Source organism: Manacus candei, unplaced genomic scaffold (genome assembly GCF_025592945.1).
Source record: "Manacus candei isolate 608988 ecotype Guabito, Panama unplaced genomic scaffold, ASM2559294v1 h1tg000123l, whole genome shotgun sequence".
NCBI classification, from domain to species: Eukaryota; Metazoa; Chordata; class Aves; order Passeriformes; family Pipridae; genus Manacus; species Manacus candei.
In genome coordinates this window covers 462351-486695 of record NW_026138171.1, presented here as the reverse complement: position 1 = coordinate 486695, position 24345 = coordinate 462351, and the positions used below count along the sequence as shown (strand labels likewise).

General features: G+C 44.8%; 1 protein-coding gene across 2 annotated transcripts in view; it reads right to left on the bottom strand.

The window, feature by feature from the left end:
• NET1 (neuroepithelial cell transforming 1) overlaps positions 1-24345 on the bottom strand; it is a 63467-nt gene that overhangs the window by 12688 nt on the left and 26434 nt on the right. Inside the window, exons 2-3 of one of the 2 annotated variants that reach the window (XM_051770686.1) lie at positions 20516-20582; positions 14722-14781 (exon numbers count right to left, since the gene is read on the bottom strand). In XM_051770686.1, the coding sequence (XP_051626646.1) occupies positions 14722-14781; positions 20516-20582 (127 nt within the window). Of the gene's footprint in view, positions 1-4240; positions 4385-14721; positions 14782-20515; positions 20583-24345 lie in introns of those variants that run through there. The other variant, XM_051770687.1, reaches the window with a different exon arrangement.

The following is a 24345-nucleotide window of genomic DNA, read 5'->3' as shown; positions in this document are numbered from 1 at the left end:
TCTCCTCCTCCTCCTGGGCTCTCCCAACAGACATCAAACCACCAGAGGCTGAACATTCCTCAGGGAGAAAGGCTTAAAAAAGCTTCACTTTGCAACATCTCCTCCTCCTCCTGGGCTCTCCCAACAAACATCAAACCACCAGAGGATGAACATTCCTCACCCACTGAGAGGAGAAAAGCTGAAAAGCTTCACTTTGCAACATCTCCTCCTCCTGAGCTCTCCCAACAAACATCAAACCACCACAGGATGAACGTTCCTCATGGAGAAAAGCTTAAGTCTCCTCCTCCTTCTGGGCTCTCCTAACAAACCACCACAGGCTGAACATTCTTCATGGAGAAAAAGCTGAAAAGCTTTACTTTGCAAGGGCTCCTCCTCCTCCTGGGCTCTCCTAACAAACATCAAACCACCACAGGATGAACGTTCCTCATGGAGAAAAGCTTAAGTCTCCTCCTCCTCCTGGGCTCTCCTAACAAACCACCACAGGCCGAACATTCCTGGTGGAGAAAAGCTTAAAAACTTCACTTTGCAACATCTCCTCCTTCTGGGCTCTCCTAACAAACATCAAACCACCACAGGCTGAACATTCTTCATGGAGAAAAAGCTGAAAAGCTTTACTTCGCAAGGTCTCCTCCTCCTCCTGGGCTCTCCTAACAAACCACCACAGGCTGAACATTTCTGATGGAGAAAAGCTGAAAAGCTTCACTTTACAAGTTCTCCTCCTCCTCCTGGGCTCTCTCCCCCACCCCCCCAACCCGCCGTAATTTTCCTTCCGCCTTCGTTTGGATCTGAAAGCCGGAGCTTCTGCTTTTCTCCACCACTTTAATCCCCGCCGGGAGCCCGAGCCCGGCCCGGCCCCGAGCGCTGCCGGGGGAAGAGGGAACGCCCCGAGCAAACCTCCCGCTGCTTCAGATCTGCTGCCAATCGACGCGTTTGACCCCGACAGGAAAGGTGTGCGCAGGGGGGAAGGGATGGATTTAAAGCTCGGAGGGGTGTCCTGGTGCTCCCGTGACTCATTGAGCACGAGGATGTTTCTCAACGTGAAGCTCAGCCGCTTTTTGGGGTCGCCTCAGTGAAAATTGGTTAATTAGTGGTGAAATTCTCCTCTTGTGTTTCGAAAGGGCAAAAGCCTGAGGAGGCTGCTCAGGCCCGGTCTTTATTTCCAGCTCAGTTTGGTGCCCGAATCTTTGCTCTGGGCGGTGAGAGAAGCCACAAATTCTCAAAATGAAAAAGAAAATAAAAATAAAAATTAAAAATAGGGGGAAGGGGAACAGCCAGGGCTGGATTCCAGTCATGGGATTGAGGAAGCAGCAGAGCTCCACGTATGTGTCAGCTCTGATTTCAGCAACACGAGCCCAGGAGTGGCTCATCCCACACGGGAGGAGGAGGAGGAGGTGAGCTCAAGGGTGAGCTCACCCTAATTCAGCCTCGGGAGCTGCAGGGGTGGGGGGGAGAAAACATGAAAAGAAACAATTGAAGGACACAAAGAGCTCTTGGCACAGCACTGAAGCTCGAAACGTCTGGGTGATCTCAAGGGAAAAGAGTGTTCTCGACCCTGGGTTTGGGTAAGGAAAAAAAAACCAACTGGGAATTTTGCTGCAGTTGTTTCTTTTCCTTTCGCCACCGGGCTCGAGGCAGGGGTAGTTTGGGAAAGGATTATGCAGAAGGCCGGGCTCGAAAAGAGCATTAATTAGGTGCAGATGTTTCGGAGTGGAAGGAAAGGAGAGGTATTTATTTATTTACTCCTCGAAAAAAAAATCAGAGATCGGGATAAAAGAGACACGAGCCAAGAGAAGAGCCAAGAGAAGCTCGGGCTGCAGGCAGGGAAAACACAGACACAAAGCCACACACGGCTCTGGCAGGGCCAGGGAGGGATAAAAATAGCCCGGAGAAGAAGAAAAAAAATAAAATGTGACACCGAAAAGGAATAGCAAGAAAGCTGCGGGGAGGCTCGAGCAGCATTTTGCAGGTCACCGTGCAAGGGTCAGCTCCAGTGACAGGCTCCCGGTGCCAGGGGACATGTGGGAATGCCTTTCCCAGCACATCTGTGCCGGGATGAGGCACGTGCCCGAGGAATTCCTGCCTCTCCGCGGGGCTCCCGGGGATTAGAAATGGATTTGGGGAACAGTTGACACACGACAAGCGAGGAGGGACGAGAGGGAGGGAGGAATCCCACAGTTTGTGCCCGAGAGAGGAACTCCTGTACCTACAAATCCAACTTAGCCAAAGGCCGTTTTCCCTGTCTTAAAAGGAAAAAAATAAAAAAATAAATAAATAAAAAATCCCGCTTTCAGTCCTGTGAGAGCTCCTCAGACACGGCCCGACTGCCAAAAAAAAGCATCTGCTCCTTCTTCTCCTTCCAGCGTTTGATCCGAGGCCGGAGGAGGAAAAATAAACCCCCCCTCCTTCTCCTTGGCAGCTTCACCTTGTCTGGGCTCCGGGTTCCAGCTCAGGGTCACGCACTCCCCCTAAAGCCCGGCTCAGCCTGCTGTAAGCCGAGACTCCCTGCACTTCATACTGCGGATAACTGGGGCTCAGGAGGGGTTTTTTTTTAGTCCCGGGCTTGCAAACAATGAGCCTCCTGTCTCCGTGTTCCTCGCAGGAACCCAGATTAGAAGGAGGGCTGGGGGAAGTTTCTGTACCGAGCCCGTGGTGTTACAGCACCCCCACAGATAATTAAAAACCCCGGCGGGGTCAACAGTTCCACGAACTGGTTTTTTTTTTTTTCACTTTATTAAAAGCGAATTACACATCACGAGCACAGACACTAAAGCTAAATTTGTGCCAGGCGAGATTTCACACCGATGGAATTCCTCCCAGCGCTTCTAAGTGCGGGTTTAAGCCATTAAAAGGTTGCAGCACCAAAAGAAAGAAATCCAGGCTCTACTTTTGAGCAAGGAAGGTTTTCCCGCAACCGGCATCACACCCACAACCTTTCCCCCCGTGCTGGGTAATAATTAAGTGGTTTTTACGAGGCTCCCTTTACTAGAGTGCAATGTCCTACGTGCCTGTCCCGGGACAAAAACAGGGTGACCCGTGGAGAAACCACGCATGGCAAAACTTCTCCTGAATTCTCTGAATTCAGCCAATTCAGCAAAAAAAAAAAAAAAAAAAAAAAGGGATTTTTTTAGTCAGCAGCTGGAACAACTCGTGCCAGAAATCATCGGCACATGACCAGACTGTCTAAAGGTCCACGTGCCGGTTTAAGAGTTCAGGCTGTTCCGAAACGCTCCGAACTCGAAGGGAACATCCCTCCTTTCCCGAATTCCCTGTTCCCAACCCAGGGACAAAACCCCAATTAGGTTCAGCGGCTCCCCCAGCACTCGAGGAGCGCTGGCTCGGCCGATTAAGAATTTAAGAGGGCGATTTTACCCTCCCTTCCAGAGCTCTGCTTTATGTTCTTTTTTTTTTCTCTCTCTCTCCCCCCAACATCTGGTTTCCCTTTCGCACAATGAGATTGCCCAAGTTTGGGCTGTTCCAGCGCCAGGATTTTCGGAGGCTGAGCCCTCAAGAGAACGTCTGGAAATGCCTTTTTTTTTTTTTTTTTAAGAAACTTTTCCACTTAATCTCGGCGCTAATCTGGGCAATAAACCCAGCCCAAGGCAGCCGGTCCCTACCTGGCTGCTGAACTTTTGCTCTCCTGTGGCAGCAGGAGACACCAGAACACACCTACCGAGGAGCCGCAATTATTGCCATCTACATAACAACACGCGATAAAAAAATAACAACAAACCAGAGCCCTCAAAAGCCCGCGCAACCCCCCACGAGGGTTTTTTTAGCACCTAATTAGGGAAAAAAAAACCCTCCCCGACAGTGGAAAGAGCGCAGAGAGGCACGGGGTGGTTTTTAAATGAGAACCGGCGATTTTTTTAAATGAAAACCGGCGATTTTTTTAAACGAAACCCGGCGATTTTTACGTGAAAATTCCCCTGGGAGGAGCGGGGTCAGGTGAGGCGCCCAGGTGGGTTTTGGCGCACTGGTCCCCCACTCCTCAGGGGCTATGAACTTAAATATGTATATAGACGATATATATACATACACCCGCGCGTATATAATGACTAAAGTGTACAGAGAGAGTTATTTAAAGGGCCGGGTGCCCCTCGCTCCGCCCGGCTCGCAGCGGGCAGCGCACCCGCCTCGCCCTCTCCCCTCAGGCGCGGCCAGCGAGACGCTGAGGGAGCTCCCCCCTCACGCAAACCCTTTCCCCTCAAATAACCCCCCCGTTTTCCCCTTCGCCGCTCACCTCCTGCTCCCTGAAGTGCTGGTTCTGCGCGTCGATGACGCGGATAGTCCTTTTGATGGGCAGCAGCCCCCCGAGCTCGTCGTGAGCCACCATGGCGGCGATTTCCTTCCCCCACCCCACCCCCGACCCTCCCTCAGCCCGCGCTCATCGCGCTCTGAGGGCTCCGCGCGCCGCGCCCCGACCTCACCCAGGGGGGCGGAGCCAGCGGGGAGGCCACGCCCCCGCCGGTACAAGCCACGCCCCCCAAGCCACGCCCACTGGGGACTGGACACTCCGGGAGCCCCAATTTGTTCCGAAATCTCCCCAAAAATTCCTGCCCCTCGGCTCAGCCCTGCGGAGGCACAGCTGGGGTGCTGCGGGCGGGGCTGGGCTCCTCAGGACAAGAGAGAGGGGGAGGTTGGAGCAGGTGACCACTGTGGTCCCTTCCAAGCTGACCCATCCCGTGACTCCGGGAGATCCCGGAGCGGGTCCAGGGCAGGAATGTGGAGATGATGAAAGGATTGGAGCATCTCCCTTAAGAGGAGGAGCTGAGGGAGCTGTTTAGCCTGGAGAAAAGGCTGAGAGGGGTTTTATCACTCTGAGGGTCTGCAGGGAGGGATCGGAGGATGGAGAGGGAGCCCAGGGACAGGACAAGAGGAACGGGTGGGAATTGATGCCCAGAAAGTTCCACCTGGACATGAGGAAAAACTTCATCCCTGAGCACTGAACAGGGAGTCTCCCTCACTGTTAATATTCCAGAACCCTCTGGACACAATCCTGTGCCATGGGCTCCTGGGGCTGGAGCAGTGACCCACTGCAGGCCCTTCCAACCTGACCCATCCCGGGATTCGCTGAAAAATGGGATCTCTGGGAGGTTCTGCCTCAAGGCAGGACAAGGGGGAGCCCCCACGGAGGGCTGAGGGGGCTGTTCCATCACACCCCACCGGGGAAAGGGGTTTGAAATCCATGCAGGGATGGGACACGGAGAGAGGGATACAAATCCAGAGGGGGGAAATTTAGGTGGGATATTGGGAAGGAATTCCTGGCTGGGAGGATGGGGCGGGACTGGAACGGATTTCCCAGAGAAGCTGAGGCTGCCCCTGGATCCCCGGGAGTGTCCAAGGCCAGGATGGAACAACCTGGGATGGTGGAAGGTGCGGGCAGAGAATGGCACTGGATGGGATTTAAGTTCCATTCTGACCCCTTAACATTCCACAATCCCACAATTCCAAACCCTTGTGCCGAAAAGACACAAAACCAAACTTTTTTTTTGGGGGGGTTTTCCCCCATTTTTCAGGGTTTTTTTCCCCTACCACCTCCTCCCAGGAGCAGCTGGTGGGACCAGCTCCTCCCGGGCTGGGACTCTCCCACCCCTCTGGAATATCAAACCTTCGCTGCTGCTGGGAGTTGTTTTTCTTTACCTTGCTTAAAAAAAACCCCCAACAACCCAACCCCAACGACCCAGAATTCCTGTCTAGACCTGCACTTTGAAGTCTGCTCTGAGCTTTGTCAGGCAAAGGGCTGGGCCCAGCCTCTCCCCTTGTCTCCCAGGGGATCCTGTCCCAGCAGGCCCCTGGCTGGGACTTGCCAAGGATTTCGTGTTTTTTTTTACTCTTTGTTTGTCCCAACTCGACGTTTTTATTCCTGCAAAACCTCTGGGAATAAAAAGGTGCTGGGTAAAAATAAAACTGGACTGGGTTTTGGTGGTTCCCACCTGTGGAGTGGAATTTTGGGGCGTGTTCCCAGCGTTTTTGAGGAATGAGGAATGAGGAGGAGGAGGAGGAAGAAGAGGAGGAAAGTCCTGCTGTCCCCTCCCCTGGCTATTTTTTTAGGAGGGCTCTGTTTGCTTCTCTCAGCAAATCTGCACCCACTTCACCTCTGCCAGAATTCTCCACTGTGGGATCATCAGAAATTTGGGATACACCGAGGACAGACTGTGGCTCTTCCAGACACAAAACCCCCTTTTTTTGGATGACTAAAAATCACGGAAAAAAAGCATTTTTAACACCAAAGAGATGCAGACTCTGGGGAGGAGCAGGAAAACCCTGCAGTGGGTTGGATCCATTTTTTTTTTGGGAAGCATCAAACCCATTTCTGGGTAGTCCAGGGGTTGCCAAGCGTGGGATGCAGGAATTTAAGATTAATAAACTAATTAATTCCATAGAAAACAGGCATCCAAATCCCAGTGTGCAATTCCAGAACATTTTTCCCAGTTAAAATGCTCCAGTTGTTGAAGGGACACTGGGCAGCCAAGGGGTGCCAAGGGTGGGATGCAGGAATTCTGCCCCGGAATTCCGACACGCACACGGCCCGATCCTGCCTTTTCTCTCGGCAAAACTCCCGGGAATGACGTGTTGGAGCAGCAGGAAGGCCCAGGTAACACAAAACCCTAGGCCTGGATTGGGATTTTCAGCCTAAACCAGGCTTGGATTGGGATTTTCAGCCTAAAAAACAGCAGAAAATGGTCATTGCAGCCCCTTCGGTGTCCTCACGGTTCAGGTCTGGCCACACTTCCAGTCCCCAAAAATCACACAGGACGCCTCAGAATTCCCTGATTTTACACCCAGGACACCTGGGGATTGCTCCATGTTATTCCCAGCCCTGCTGCTGACAAGATCCAAGGAGAAAACATCAGAGAAGACTGAGCTGGGCACTGCTGGAGCATCAAACCCACTTCTCCTCCAGTCTCAGCTCGAGGCTTTGTTAAACTCGGCCTAAAGCTTCAGGAGTAGTTCTGGACCCTTTTTTTTTTCTCCCAGGGAGATGCAGCAGAGCCAACTGAAAATAAAAGCAGGGGTGAAGAGCCAGGAGCTGTGAAGGGAAGGGGTGAACCAGAGTCACACTCCCAGAGGTGACACCAGACCGAGAAGTCCTGGGGATGTTTTTCCCTGGCAATGTTTTCCCTGGGGATGTCCTGGAGGTGTCCCGTGTCCCAGAACACCTCAGCTGGCCCGTGAAGTGTTTAATTGTCCCCCCCTGATTCACCTCCCAGGAGATCCCTGACTCTGAGGTGACACTTTGGGAGTGAGTCATTCCCGGTGACGCCAGGCCCCGCTGAGGTCACGGGCTGGGAACACGAGGGGCCCCGTGGGATGATGCAACAGGGCTGCCTCTGGCACGGGAAGAGGGATTTGTACCCTTGGAAAAGCGCCCTGTGTTCAGGGAAAGGGGTGGGAAAGGCCTTAAAGGAATAAGGAGCCCTAAAAGAAGCGGCTCCAGGTTGGAATGGGAGGGGGTTTGTGTGGCAGCTGCGTCCCGATGGATCAGCCGGCACCGGCTGGAGGCAAAATCCATCCCCAGGGATGGGATGAGCACCAGGAATCCATCCTGAGGGATGGGATGAGCTCCATAGATCCATCCTGAGGGATGGGATGAGCTCCATAGATCCATCCTGAGGGATGAGATAAGCCCCATAAATCCATCCCAAGAGATGGAGGTGAGCACCAGGGATCCATCCTGAGGGATAAGATGAGCTCCATAGATCCATCCTGAGGATGGAGATGAACTCCATCAATCCATCCTGAGGGAGCACCAGGAATACCAGGAATCCATCCTGAGGGATGAGATGAGCTCCATAGATCCATCCTGAGGGATGGGATGAGCTCCAGGAATCCATCCTGAGGGATGGGATGAGCTCCATAGATCCATCCTGAGGGATGGGATGAGCTCCATAAATCCATCCCAAGAGATGGAGATGAGCTCCAGGAATCCATCCTGAGGGATGGAGATGAGCTCCATAGATCCATCCTGAGGGATGGAGATGAACTCCAGGAATCCATCCTGAGGGATGAGATGAGCAGCAGGAATCCATCCTGAGGGATGGGATGAGCTCCATAGATCCATCCTGAGGGATGAGATGAGCACCGGGAATCCATCCTGAGGGATGGAGATGAACACCAGGGATCCATCCTGAGGGATGGAGGTGAGCCCCAGGAACCCCAGGGATCCATCCTGAGGGGTGAGATGAGCCCCAGGAATCCCAGGGATCCATCCTGAGGGGTGGGATGAGCTCCATAGATCCATCCTGAGGGATGAGATGAGCCCCATAAATCCATCCCAAGAGATGGAGATGAGCACCAGGGATCCATCCTGAGGGATGGAGGTGAGCCCCAGGAACCCCAGGGATCCATTCCAAGGGGTGAGATGAGCCCCATGTGACGGGTTCTTGCTGCCCTGACCTTGGAGAGGGTCCCGGTGAGGGACTCTGGAACACCAAACCCGACGGAATAAGGAAGGAGAACCGTTCCCTGTGCAGCAGAACAGACCAACCAGGCTTTGGGATTCCCACAGTCCCAGTTTCCCTGTAACTCAGGACTTTCCCTTCCACCCCAGACCATCTCCCTCTGTGCTCCCTGACCCGGAGCAAAACCTGGATTTTGCCCTCTCCTGCCCCTCCAACAGACCAGTTCTTCCTGCTCTCCTGCCAGGGAGGGATTAAAAACATCCCTCCCCCAGCCCCACCTGGAGATTTTTCACTGCCAGGAGCAAAATTCCTGCTTGATTCCTACAATCAAATTAAATTAGGGAGCTGGGAAGAGTTGGGATGACAGAGGAGCCACCCCAGCCCTTGTTGTTGTTGTTGTTTGAGCCCGGGGGGGAGGAGGCCTCATACCTGTGACATTCCTGGCTGCTCCAAGTTATTCTGGGAAGGGTTGCCACGAAAAAAACCAGGAATTCCCTCCGGGTTGTTGACGTGCCACGGAGTTATTTCAGCCCCCCCCCCAAAAGCTTCATGGAATATATTTAAGGTTAATAAATGAATTCCATAGGAAACAGGCATCCAAATCTCAGTGTGCAATTCCAGACTGAGGGAAGTTTTTTTTCCCAGTTGTTGAAGGGACACTGGGCAGCCAAGGGGTGCCAAGGGTGGGATGCAGGAATTCTGCCCCGGAATTCCGACACGCACACGGCCTGATCCTGCCTTTTCTCTCGGCAAAACTCCCGGGAATGACGTGTTGGAGCAGCAGGAAGGCCCAGGTGACACAAAACCCTAGGCCTGGATTGGGATTTTCAGCCTAAGCCAGGCCTGGATTGGGATTTTCAGCCTAAACCAGGCCTGGATTGGGATTTTCAGCTCAAAAGAGTGGAAAATGGTCATTGCAGCACCTTCAGTGTCCTCACGGTTCAGGTCTGGCCACATTTCCAGTCCCAAAAATCACCCAGAATTCCTTGATTTCATCCCTAACCAAACCCACTTCGGGATTGCTCCATGTTATTCCCAACCCTGCTGCTGACAAGATTCCAAGAAGGAATCTTGCCCATATTCCCGTTCCTCGCCGTAGGGTCTGAAATCCCGTTTCCTGGGAGCCGAAATCCACCTCATCCCTCCCTTTTTCCAGCTATTTTTAATGTGCTATTTATAGTGCAACGCACAGGAACACGCTCCAGGACTGGGATAAATAAGGAATAAATCAGGTCTGGGATAAATAAGGAGTAAATCAAGTCTGGGATAAATAAGGAGTAAATCAAGTCTGGGATAAATAAGGAGCAAATCATGACTGGGATAAAAAAGGAGTAAATCAGGTCTGGGATAAATAAGGAGCAAATCAGGACTGGGATAAATAAGGAATAAATCAAGTCTGGGATAAATAAGGAATAAATCAGGACTGGGATAAATAAGGAATAAATCAGGTCTGGGATAAATAAAGAATTAATCAGGTCTGGGATAAATAAGGAGTAAAACAGGACTGGGATAAATAAGGAATAAATCAGGTCTGTGCTCCAGACAAGCAGCTTTTCCCCTCTCCCCTTCTCCCAGTTGGGTTTGACATTCCAGCTCCCGGATATTTATAACCCAGAGCCAAATCCGGAGCAGGGATTCTGGAAAAACCACCCACCGGGAGACTCGTTGGGTCATCTGAAAGCTTTGGGAGCCGGCCTGGAATGGCAGCATTTCCCTGGAAGGCAGCATTTCCCTGGAAGGCAGCAGTTTTTTCGGGATGGTGACTTATAATCAGCTCCCGGGAGACCAAAAATGCTCCCAAAAAACCGGTGCTCGGGTGGATTTGGAGGGAGATCCAACCTCTGGCACCTCCACAATCGTAGAATCATAGAATCATAGAATAGATTGAGTTGGAAAAGACCTCCAAGATCATCAAGTCCAACCCCTGATCCAAACTCCAATTACCATATCATGGCACTAAGGGCCACGTCCAAGTTCTTTTTAAAAACCTCCAGGGATGGAGAATCCACCACCTCTCTGGGTAGGCCGTTCCAATGCCTGACAACCCTCTCTGTAAAGAATTTCTTCCTAACATCCAACCTAAACCTCCCCTGGTAGAGCTTGAGCCCATGTCCCCTTGTCCTATTGCTGGTTGCCTGGGAGAAGAGACCAACCCCGCCTGGCTATAACCTCCCTTCAGGGAGTTGCAGAGAGTGAGGAGGTCTCCCCTGAGCCTCCTCCTCTCCAGGCTGAGCCCCCCCAGCTCCCTCAGCCTCTCCTCCCAGCACTTGGGCTCCAGTCCCTTCCCCAGCCTGGTTGCTCTTCTCTGGCCCTGCTCCAGCCCCTCCAGGGCCTTCCTGAGCTCAGGGCCCAGAGCTGGACACAATACTCAAGGTGTGGCCTCACCAATGCAGAGAACAGGGGAAGGATCACTTCCCTGCTCCTGTTGGCCACCCTGTTCCTGATCCAGGCCAGGATCCATTGGCCTTCTTGGCCACCTGGGCACACTCTGGCTCATGTTCAGCTCCCTGTCCATCCCCACTCCCAGCTCCCTTCCTGCCTGGCTGCTCTCCAGCCCCTCTGGCCCAGCCTGCAGCTGCAGGGGCTTCTTGTGGCCAAAGGGCAGGACCCGGCCCTTGGCCTTGTTGAACTTCATTCCATTGGAGTCAGCCCATCTCTCCAGCCTGGCCAGATCCCTCTGCAGAGCCCTCCTGCCTTCCAGTTGATCGACACTCCCTCCCAACTTGGTGTCATCTGCAAATCTGCTGCTGATGGACTCAATCCCCTCACCTAAATCATCAATAAAGACATTAAACAGGACTGGGCCCAGCACTGATCCCTGGGGACACCACTGGGGACGGATCCCAGCTGGATGCAGCTCCATCCCCACCACTCTCTGGGCCCTCAGCCAGTTCCTGACCCAGCACAGTGTCCCTGGCCAAGCCCTGGGCTGCCAGCTTTTCCAGGAGTGTGCCATGGGAGACGGTGTCAAATCCTCGTGGAGAAGCCACTTCCACCTGAGGAATACGAGAGAAAGGCTGGAAAACACGGCCTGGCAAATCCAGGGATGCTGTTGGACACAGGGATTAACGGAGCAAGAAGCTCCAGGTGCCAGAGGTTGGGTTTTGTCGGGATCAAAGGGTGTTTTCCAACATCAATTTGGAATTTCTGTTCCTGCAGGAAGCAGCCAGGCCAGGAAAATTCCCATCCAAGGCCTTGGGAAGAGGGAAAGGGATGGGAAGGAGTGGGGTGGTTGTTATTGGGATGGAAGGAGCTGTTTCCCGGGATTATTTAGGGATGATCCTGCCCATGGAAAGGCACCCATTGGCTCCCAAGGGATTTGGGATGATCCATGGAAAGGCACCCATTGGTTCCCAAGGGATTTGGGATGATCCATGGAAAGGTACCCATTGATTCCCAAAGGATTTGGGATGATCCATGGAAAGGCCCCCATTGGCTCCCAAGGGATTTGGGATGATCCATGGAAAGCACCCATTGGCTCCCAAGGGATTTGGGATGATCCATGGAAAGCACCCATTGGTTCCCAAGGGATTTGGGATGATCCATGGAAAGGCACCTGTTGATTCCCAAAGGATTTGGGATGATCCATGGAAAGGCACCCATTGGTTCCCAAGGGATTTGGGATGATCTTGCCCATGGAAAGGCACCCGTTGGCTCCCAAGGGATTTGGGAGCTGCAGGGGCAGCAGTGAGAAAATGATAATAAATAGGAAATAAAAGAATTCAAATTGGTAAAAATGATAATAATCAATAAAGCAAAGAATTCAGATTGGTCAAATGGTGATAATTAATACAGCAAAAAAGAATGAAAATTGGTGAAATGATAATAATTAATGAAATAAAGAATTCAAATTGGCAAAATGATAATAATTAATGAAACAAATAATTAAAATTGGTAAAATGATTATAATAAAACAAATAATTAAAATTGGTAAAAATGATAATAATCAATAAAACAAAGAGTTAAAATTTATTTTTGCTTTAATGTATTTTATTAATTTATTTTTGTTTTAATATATTTTATTAATTTATTTTTGTTTTAATGTATTTTATTAATTTATTTTGTTTTAATATATTTTATTAATTTATTTTTCTTTTAATGTATTTTATTAACTTATTTCTGGTTTAATGCATTTTAATAATTTATTTTTGGTTTATTGGATTTTATTAATTTATTTTTGGTTTAATGTATTTTATTCATTTATTTTTGGTTTAACATATTTTATTAGTTTACTTTTAAAAGTGTATTTTATTAATTTATTTTTTGTTTAATATACTTTATTAATTTATTTTTGGTTTAACGTATTTCATTCATTTATTTTAATAATGTATTTTATTAATATATTTTATTAATTTTTTTATTAACATATTTTATTAACTTATTTTATTGATGTATTTTATTAATTTATTTTATTATAATATTTTATAATATATTATATTAATTTATTGCATTCATTTATTTTATTAATGTATTTTATTAATGTATTTTATTAATGCATTTAATTAATGTATTTCATTCATTTATTTGATGTTATTTGATATTATTTTGGGGGATTTGGGGGTGGTTTTACCCGGACCAGGAGAGGTCAAAGCCCAGAATCTGCTGGGAGCTGTCGTGGGCCAATGAAGGGGAGGCTCATGAATTATTCAGATATGCAAATGAGGGGATGAGGCACCTTCAGCTCACACAGGAAATGCCCCACCAGCAAATGGCTTTTAATCTCAGCCTAATTAACCTTAAACCCTGCTTAGTTAAACTCTCCTGGGCTCCCTTCCCTTCTCCAGAGGGACAGAGGGACATTGGGAAGCAGGAAAACAATTCCAGTCATCCAGTTTTCCTAAATACTGGTGTTCCATTGGAAAACAATTCCAATAATTCAATTTTCCTAGAGAAGATACTGGTTTTCCATTGGAAAACAATTCCAATAATTCAGTTTTCATAAAGGAAATACTGGTGTTCAATGGGAACACAATTCCAATAATTCAGTTTTCATAAAGGAAATACTGATTTTCCACTGGAAAACAATTCCAATAATTCAGTTTTCATGAAGAAAATACTGGTGTTCAATTAGAAAACAATTCCAATCATCCAGTTTTCCTAGAGAAAATACTGGTGTTCAATTGGAAAACAATTCCAATAATTCAGTTTTCATAAAGGAAATACCAATTTTCCACTGGAAAACGATTCCAATCATCCAGTTTTTCTAAATACTGGTTTTCCATTGGAAACCAGTTCCAATCATTCAGTTTTCCTAGGAAAATACTGGTTTTCCATTGGAAAACAATTCCAATCATTCAATTTTCCTAGAGAGAATACTGGTGTTCCATTGGAAAACAATTCCAGTCATCCAGTTTTTCTAAATACTGGTTTTCCATTGGAAAACGATTCCAATAATTCAGTTTTCCTAGGAAAATACTGGTTTTCCATTGGAAAACAATCTCAAGCATCCAGTTTTCCTAAAGAAAACACTGGTTTTCCATTGGAAAACAATTCCAATCATCCAGTTTTCCTAGAGAAAATACTGGTTTTCAATTGGAAAACGATTCCAATAATTCAGTTTTTATAAAGGAAATACTGATTTTCCACTGGAAAACAATCTCAATCATCCAGTTTTCATAAAGAATATAGTGGTTTTCCATTGGAAAACAATTCCAATAATTCAGTTTTCATAAAGGAAATACCAGTTTTCCACTGGAAAACAATTCCAATCATCCAGTTTTCCTAGAGAAAATACTGGTGTTCCATTGGAAAACAATTCCAGTCATTCAGTTTTCCTAAAGAAAATACTGGTTTTCCATTGGAAAACAATTCCAATCATCCAGTTTTCCTAAATACTGCTTTTCCATTGGAAAACAATCCCAATCATCCAGTTTTCCCAAAGAAAACACTGGTTTTCCATTTTCAGTAGGCCTGTCAATCCCTTTAATCCCAGCTTTAAACCCAGTTTACCCCCCAGCCAGTCCAGCTTGTTTTCAAACAAAAGTGATATTTGCAGAGGCTTTGCAGGGTTTTGCTCCCTGGCACTCAAAGAAGTCCCTGTTCTTGCCGAGCAGGGGGTCCCAAACATTTATTTCATGGTAAATTAAGGAGTTTTAAGGTGGAAAAAAAGCAGTTTATCTGGTTAAAGCAGCGCTGGGGAGACGCCCCAGCAGGACTGGGCCCACCCTGAGCTGGTTCTCCAGAGCAAACACAGCTGGGCCGGGCCCTAAAATGGGGCTGGGGCAAAGCAAACAGGGACAGGAGGATGTTCCTCACCCAGCAGAGGAGCTGGCAGAGCTGTTGAGTTGACATTTTAAACATTTGACAGCAGCTGGGTTACCTTGAAGTCCAGGCTGTTCAGGCTCACCACGTCATCGTCCTTCTCGCGGCGCTTCCTCTTCTGCAAGAGAGAAACCAGGGTTGGGTTGGGAGACACGATTCTGATCTTTAATGGGACATGATTCTGATCTGTAATCCAGCAGTTCAGAGAGGTTTCTTTCATTTACACCTGAAACTGGCTGGAATAACTCCAAAAAATCAAAGTTAAACCCAAAGGCAAAGGGGGTTTGTGCTGCTTCGGGAGGTTCGTCGCCCCGTTCCTCCACATTGGAAGTTGGTTCCTTCCTCTGTGCTCCTGGAATTGGGGTTGTGGGGGGATCAAGAGCAGGAAAAGTCAGGAGCAGCACAGAATGCAGCAGATGCCAGTGGGAAGTGGTTAGAGTTTATTTAGGGACATAAAATCATGGAATCCTGGAATGGTTGGGGTGGGAAGGGACCTCAAAGCCCATCCAGTTCCATGTCCAACACCTCCCACTATCCCAGGTTGTTCCAGCCTGGCCTGGGACACTTCCAGGGATCCAGGGGCAGCCACAGCTTCTCTGGGCAAGCTTTACCTTCACAGTATTTTTTCCTAATAATCTAATTCCTAGTGATCTAATTCCTAATTAGATCAGTGCCATGGGCTGGGAACCACGGCGGGGTTGGATCAAGGGTTGGGCTGGAGGATCTCTCAGGGCTTTTCCAACCCAGCTGATTCTGGGATTCACTTCCCTGCACTCGGAGCAGAGGTTGGGGTTGCTCTGCTGGGATCCAGGAGGCAGATTAGATTAATAAAATCTTCTTTCCAAAAGCCCAAATTCTTTGAAGGTACAATCATGGAGCTCAGAGGTGTTCCCTGCCAACCAGAGCCTGCAAAAGGTTTCTTTGTGCCGCTCCCTGCGGACTAAACACATTCCCAGATCCCCTGGGCGAGTTTGTTCCAGTCCCTGGATCTCCTGGAATCTGCTGGGGAAGGAGAAGAGGGAAAAATCACGGCTTTATGGAATGGGCCTTGCTGCTTTTCCAGGGAAAAGCACCTCATCCTCAAAATCCTGCTGCTCTGGCCGGGGGAGAACTGGCTGATCCCAAATGAGGGGAATCATTGCACTGGAATCATCCCAATTATCCAGGGAGCCTCCAAAAGGGGTTGCAGGTGCAGAGAGGAATAAAAAGTCTTTTTTTTTTTTTTTTTTCCTGAAGACGAGGAAATTATAATTACAGAGGCATCAGGGGGGTTGTTTGAACGATATATTTCTCCACAATATTCGGGATAAGCTGTAAGAAACATCTGATTGCCTGAAAAGTCGGATTTCTCCAGTCTTTGCCTGATGTAGGAGTTGGGAATACAATGAACAGTTGCCTAAATTCACATTTATTGCAACCAGGGAGAGATGATTTAGATGATTTTAGTGTTGCTGTGAATTTTTCTGTAGACAGGGGACAAGCACTACTAATTAATTAAATATTAATTCCATATAATAAACATTAAATAGATAGTAATAAATGAACCCCCTGGAGGTGTTTAAGGACAGACTGGATGTGGCATCAGTGCCATGGGCTGGGAACCACGGCGGGGTTGGATTTGATGATCTTGGAGGTCCTTCCCAACCTTCAACAACATTTAAATTTATTTAAGAGAAGAAAACTGGCAGTAAAAACCCAGACAGCAGCAGGCCTTTTTTTTTTGGCTTTCCTGGCTCCTCCTGGAGCGGGACATTTCCCAGATTTCCCCTCTGGAACATCTTCCCTGTCCACCCAAAGCCAAAGGCACGAGAGCAAAGCCAGAGCTTTGTTTTCAAACCGGCGAGACTTCGTGCAATAAAATCCCAGCTTTGGCCTGGGATCCCTTTTTTTATTTTTCCCTTTGCCCAATGGAATTTTGTTCCAGAAAAAACCTTGGATGTCTCCCAGCTGTGTCATTCCCAGGCCGTGCCAGCAGCACATTCCAAGAAAAAAAGGTTTTCTCCAGCCGGGGTTTGGAAGCCCCGGCGCCGTTTCCCCATCGGGGGTTTGATCCTTTCCCCTTCTCCCAGAATCCCAAAAAAAAAGGGATTTTTCGGGAAGCTGTCAAAGGGGGAAAACACCGAGAGCGGGTTTAGGTTTGGGGGAGGGAGAAGCCCTAAAAAAAAGTGATGTTAAAATGGGGAGGGGAAATGTAAATATTGGGGGATTTATTTTTGGGAACGCCCAAACAACTCTGGGAGCGTTTCAAGGGTTGGGATCAAAGAGCCAGGAAAGGAATTTTTTTAAGGAAACTACTGGGTTTCCATTGGAAATACTGGTTTTCCACTGGAAAACAATTCCAATAATCCAGTTTTCATAAAGGAAATACTGGTTTTCCATTGGAAACCAGTTCCAATAATTCAGTTTTCCTAAAAAGAATACTGGTTTTCCATTGGAAAACAATTCCAATAATTCAGTTTTCCTAAAGAAAGTACTGGTATTCCATTGGAAACCAATTCCAATCATCCAGTTTTCCTAAAGGAAATACTGGTTTTCCATTGGAAAATAATTCCAATAATTCAGTTTTCCTAAAGAAAATACTGGTGGTTCAACTGGAAAACAATCCCAATGATCCAGTCTCCCCCTCTCCTAAAGAAAATACCAATGTTCAATGGGAAAACAATTCCAATCATTCAGTTTTCCTAAAGAAAATACTGTTTTTTTAATTGGAAAACAATTCCAATCATCCAGTTTTCCTAAATACTGGTTTTCCATTGGAAAACAATTCCAATCATCCAGTTTTCCTCTCTCCTACTAAAGGTTTTTTGCCCCAAGCCTGGATATTCTGGTTTTTAGGGATCATCCCTGTGGAATCCTTCAAACTAGTGGAATCCTTCAAAACCAATCGAATTCTTCAAAATCAATGGAATCCTTCAAATCCAATGGAATCCTTAAAACCAATGGAATCCTTCAAAATCAATGGAATCCTTTGAAAACAATGGAATCCTCAAAACCAATGGAATCCTTAAAAACCAGTTCAATCCTTCAAAACCAATGGAATCCTTCAAACCAATGGAATCCTTTAAACCAATGGAATCCTCAAAACCAATGGAATCCTTAAAAACCAATGGAATCCTTAAAATCAATGGAATCCATAAAATCAATGGAATCCTTCTCATCCAGTGGAATCCTCAGAACCCAATGGAATCCTTAAAAAACAGTGGAATCCTCAAACCAATGGAATCCTTCAAACCAATGGAATCCTTCAAATCCAATGGAATCCTTCAAACCAAAGGAATTCTTAAAACCAATGGAATCCTTAAAAACCAATGGAATCCTTCAAATCCAGTGAAATCCTTCAAACCAATGGAATCCTTCAAAATCAATCAAATCCTTAAAACCAATGGAATCCTCAAAACCAATGGAATCCTTCAAACCAGTGGAATCCTTCAAACCAATGGAATCTTTCAAAACCAATGGAATCCTTGAAACCAATGGAATCCTTGAAACCAATGGAATCCTCAAAACCAATGGAATCCTTCAAATCAAAGGAATCCTTCAAATCCAAAGAAATACTTAAAATCAATGGAATTCTGAAAACCAATGGAATCCTCAAAACCAATGGAATTCTTCAAACCAATGGAATCCTTAAAAACCAATGGAATCCTTCAAACCCAATGGAATCCTCAAAACCAATGGAATCCTTCTCATCCAATGAAATCCTCTAAACCCAATGGAATCCTCAAAACCAATGGAATCCTTAAAAACCAATGGAATCCTTAAAAACCAATGGAATCCTTAAAAACCAATGGAATCCTTAAAAACCAATGGAATCCTTCTCATCCAGTGGAATCCTCAGAACCCAATGGAATCCTTAAAAAACAGTGGAATCCTCAAACCAGTGGAATCCTTCAAACCAATGGAATCCTTCAAATCCCATGAAATACTTAAAACCAATGGAATCCTTCAAACCAATGGAATCCTTCAAATCTAAAGAAATCCTTAAAATCAATGGAATCCTTCAAACCAATGGAACCTGAAAACCAATGGAATTCTTCAAACCCAATGGAATTCTTCAAACCAATGGAATCCTTCAAATCCAATGGAATCCTCAAAAGCAATGGAATCTTTCAAACCAATGGAATCCTTAAAATCAATGGAATCCTTCTCATCCAGTGGAATCCTCAGAACCCAATGGAATCCTTCAAACCAATGGAATCCTCAAAACCAATGGAATCCTTCAAATCCCATGAAATCCTTAAAACTAATGGAATCCTTGAAACCAATGGAATCCTTAAAAACCAATGGAATTCTTCAAACCAATGGATTCCTTCAAACCAATGGAATTCTTAAAACCAATGGAGTCCTTAAAATCAATGGAATCCTCAAAACCAATGGAATCCTCAAAACCAATGGAATCCTCAAAACCAATGGAATCCTTTAAAATCAATGGAATCCTTCAAAACCAGTGGAATCCTTCAAAACCAATGGAATCCTTCAAAACCAATGGAATGCTTCAAATCAAAGGAATTCTTAAAACCAATGGAATCCTCAAAACCAATGGAATCCTTTAAAATCAATGGAATCCTCAAAACCAATGGAATCCTTTAAAATCAATGGAATCCTTCAAAACCAGTGGAATCCTTCAAAACCAATGGAATCCTTCAAATCCAAAGAAATCCTTAAAATCAATGGAATCCTGAAAACCAATAGAACCTGAAAACCAATGGAATTCTTCAAACCCAATGGAATTCTTCAAACCAATGGAATCCTTCAAACCAATGGAATCTTCAAACCAATGGAATCCCTAAAACCAATGGAATCCTTAAAATCAATGAAATCCATAAAACCAGTGGAATCCTTCTCATCCAATGAAATCCTCTAAACCCAATGGAATCCTGAAAACCAATGGAATTCTTCAAACCAATGGAATCCTTTAAAACCAATGGAATCCTTCAAAATCAATGGAATCCTTCAAAACCAGTTCAATCCTTTGAAACCAATGGAATCTTCAAACCTATGGAATTCTTCAAATCCAATGGAATCTTCAAAAGCAATGGAATCTTTAAAATCAATGGAATCCTCAAAACCAATGGAGTCCTTCAAACCAATGGAATCTTCAAACCAGTGGAATCCTTTGAAACCAATAAAACCTCCTGGATGATCAGACTCCCAGAAGCAGGAATTCTGAACAGAATTCCAGTGGTCCAGCTCCAGAGGCTGGATGGTAAAGGATGGAGAGAGGAGAGCACCAGGGAGCTTCTCTACACCAAATAAAACCCAGAATTTGGGATTTTTAGGAATAAAAAACCCCACTTTATTCCTATGCTGTGTTTTCCATCCTGCCCATGGCATTCCCTCAGAAAATAAGGATTTAGGAAGGAAAATCCTGGGATATCCATCCTGCCCTCAATCCCTGGGGGCAAAAAGCACCTTTGGGAAAGCTGGGAAGGCTCAGGTGGGGAAGGAATGGGTGGATTTTCCTTCTTCTCCAAATTTTCCCTCTGCATTCCTGATTTTTTCCAGCTGTTTTCCTCACCAGGGTGGAATCCCAGTGTGGTCCTGGAGTCAGGAATGTGACGAGCACCAGGGAGCTTCTCTACATGAAATAAAACCCAGAATTTGGGATTTTTAGGAATAAAAAACCCCACTTTATTCCTATGCTGTGTTTTCCATCCTGCCCATGGCATTCCCTCAGAAAATAAGGATTTAGGAAGGAAAACCCCGGGATATCCAGCCTGCCCTCAATCCCTGGGGGCAAAAAGCACCTTGGGAAAGCTGGGAAGGCTCAGGAGGGAAGGAATGGGTGGATTTTCCTTCTTCTCCAAATTTTCCCTCTGCATTCCCGCTTTTTTTCCGGGATTTCCACTCACCAGGGTGAAATCCCAGTGTGGTCCTGGAGTCAGGAATGTGAAGGAGCTGCCTCTCCTCAGGGGGTACCTGTGGGAAATAAAGGATTGAGGTGGATCAAGCCAAGTTTTGATGGTCCCAAAGCCCAGCAGGTCCTTCCTGGGAGAGCCCAGGGAACGTTGGAGCAAAGATTTTGGGAAGGGGGAAGCAAAAGGCTGGAAAGGATTCCCAGGATTGAAAATCCTGGTTTTCTACAGTAAAGGGATCTGTGGAAAAACCTCCCAAGTTATATAATGATATAACTTATATATAAACTTATATATTATATATATTATATAATATATATATTATATATTATAATATATATTATATATAACATATATTATATATTATATAATATATTGAATATTAATATATTGAATATTAATAAATTTAATATTAACATATTAATATAATATACTATATTAATACTATATATTAATATATTAAATAAATATATTATATTAATATTATATATTAATATTAATATTATATAATGTTATATATAATATATAATATATAATACATATAATATATTAAATATAAATATATTAAACATCATATATTATATATTGTAATATACATAATATTTTTATATATAATATATAATATATAACATATTTTAATATATATTATAATATAATATATTATATATATTATTATATTATATATATTATATATAAACTTATAATTATATAAACTTATATAAGTTACATAAATATATAATAAAAATAAAATAATAACAATAAAAATATAACTCTGATAAAAAGAATATAAAATAATAATTAAGTAATAAAAATAAAATGTAGTAATAAAAATAACGTTCGTATCTAAAACAATAAATTAATTAAAGTAATAAAATTATTAATAAAAATAATATAATAAGAAGTTAAATAATGGAAATTAATAAAAATGGGAAATAATCTATAAAATATAAAATAATATAGACTATAAAACAATTTAAAAGAATAAAAATAATATAATAAGAAATTAAATAAAATAATAGAAATTAATAAAAATGGAAAATAATATATAAAATATAAAATAATATGGACTATAAAATAGTTTAAAGGAATAAACATAATATAATAAGAAGATAAATAAAATAATAGAAATTAATAAAAATGGAAAATAATCTATAAAATATAAAATAATATAGAGTATAAAATAATATAAAATAATAAAAACTATAAGAAGTAATAATAACTATAATTATAATAAATAAATTAATAAAAATAATAAAAATAAATTACCAAATGGAAAACAATAAAATAATATAAAGTAATATAAAATAATAAAAACTATAAGGAGTAATTATAACTATAATTATGATAATTAATTAATAAAAATAATAAATTATAAAATACAAACCAATAAACTAAATGCTATAAAATATCATAGCAATAAAAATGATATAAATTAATAATAAAATAAAAATATAAATTATAAATTTACTGTAAAATACAAAATAATATAAAATAATATAAAATAATAAAAGCTATAAGAAGTAATAATAACTATAATTATGATAATAAATTAATTAATAAAATTAATAAAAATAAATTATAAAATACAAAACAATAAACTAAATACTATAAAATAACATAGCAATAAAAATGATATAAATTAATAATAAAAATATATAAATTATATAAATTATATAATTTATATAAATTATAAATTTACTGTAAAATACAAAATAATATAAAATAATAAAAACCATAAGAAGTAATTATAACTATAATGATGATAATAAATTAATTAATAAAAATAATAAAAATAAATTATAAAAGAGGGAACGAGCAGAGCCGCAAACGGAGCCTCCGAATCCCGGGTTTCATGGTTTGGGAAGCAGGAGCACTGCTGGATTCCAGGAATTTTGGAATTCCCGACACCAACAGCAGCCAAAAGGGAGGCCTGGAAGTCGCCACGAGGCTGGAAAAGCATCCAGGAAAACTCCCAGGAATCCACATCCAGGTTATCCAGCATGGAAAGGAGAAAGGATGGGGGAGGAGAGGAATTCCCTGGGAAAGGAGTCGTAGGGATGGGGAGGGGGATGGGATTCACATTCCAAAATCAGGCAGCTCCCGGTTTTCCAGCTCTCCATGAGGGTGGAGAGGGATTTCTCCAGCTCAGAGTCCACCGTGGAAACTTGGGGGCTTGAGTTGGGAATGGTTTCCCAGTGCCAGAGGGCAGGGATGGGTGGGATATTGGGAAGGAATTGCTGGCTGGGAGGGGCTGGAATGGAATTCCCAGAGAAGCTGTGGCTGCCCCTGGATCCCTGGGAGTGTCCAAGGCCAGGCTGGAGCAACCTGGGATAGTGGGAGGTGTCCCTGCCCATGGCAGGGGGTGGGACTGGATGGGATTTAAGGTCCCTTCCCACCCAGACAATCCTGGGATTCCATGATTCTGGATCCCTCTGCTCTGGAGCCAGGCTGGGAGAGCTGGGAATGTTCCCCTGGAGAAGAGAAGGCTCCAGGGAGAGCTGAGAGCCCCTGGCAGGGCCTAAAGGGGCTCCAGGAGAGCTGGAGAGGGACTGGGGACAAGGGATGGAGGGACAGGACACAGGGAATGGCTTCCCAGTGCCAGAGGGCAGATGGGATATTGGGAAGGAATTCCTGGCTGGAGGTTGGATCTCTTGATCTCTGGATTTCCCAGAGAAGCTGTGGCTGCCCCTGGATCCCTGGAAGTGTCCAAGGCCAGGTTGGAGCAACCTGGGATAGTGGGAGGTGTCCCTGCCCATGGCAGGGGTGGCACTGGATGGGCTTTAAGGTCCCTTCTGTTCCATAATTCCATGATTCCATAATTCCATGATTTCCCCTTCAAGGGTCCAGTAAAGGAGTCAAACAAGAGAAGAGGGCACAGCAGAAACCACAAACTGCTCCTTCCCACACCCCACAGCACCCAGAGTGATCCTCCTCCCTTTCCAAGGCCAAACACGTGGAGCTGGGATCTGCCCGGAACACCGGGAACGGGAATAAACGGATATGGAGGGCAACAGATCCCTGTGCAAAGTGGGGAAAAGCCCTTTAGGGAAAAGCAGCCTCTGCCACCCCAAAGCTCTGTCCCATCTCATCCCAGGGTCCCCTCCACGAGGCTCCCAATAAGTGACACTTCCTGCACAATTCCCGGATGGTTTTTCCTCTGGCGGGGCCTGCGAAGCTCATCCAAGAGCTCTTTGCTAATTGTGGATTTTTGGGACACATTTCTGACCTTGGGACCAAAATCATTCCCTCTCCTCCTTGGAAAATCCAGAACAGAGTCCAAAATGTTTCTTTGTGGCATTTTCTGTGCTCGTGCAGATCCCCTGCTCACATCAAATGTAACAGTTCTCCTATGGAAATCTGTTTTTTTTGTGCTAATTGTGGTTTTTCTGGGATTCATTTCTGACCTTGGGACCAAAATCTTTCTCTCTACTCCTTGGATCCAACCCAGATTCCTAAATATTTATTTGTGGAATTTTCTGGGCTTGTCCACGTCCACCTGCTCACATTAAACTTAACATTTCTGCTTTGAAAAGTCTGTTTTTTGTGCTAGTGGTGTTTTTCTGGGACTCATTTCTGACCTTGATCTTTCCCTCTCCTGCTTGGATCCAACCCAGATCCCGAAATGTTTCTTTGTGGCATTTTCTGTGCTCGTGCAGATCCCCTGCTCACATCAAATGTAACAGCTCTCCTATGGTAATCTGTTTTTTTGTGCTAATTGTGGTTTTTTGGGACACATTTCCGACCTTGGGATGAAAATCCTTCCCTCTCCTCCTTGGATCCAACCCAGATTCCTAAATCTTTATTTGTGGCATTTTCTGGGCTTGTCC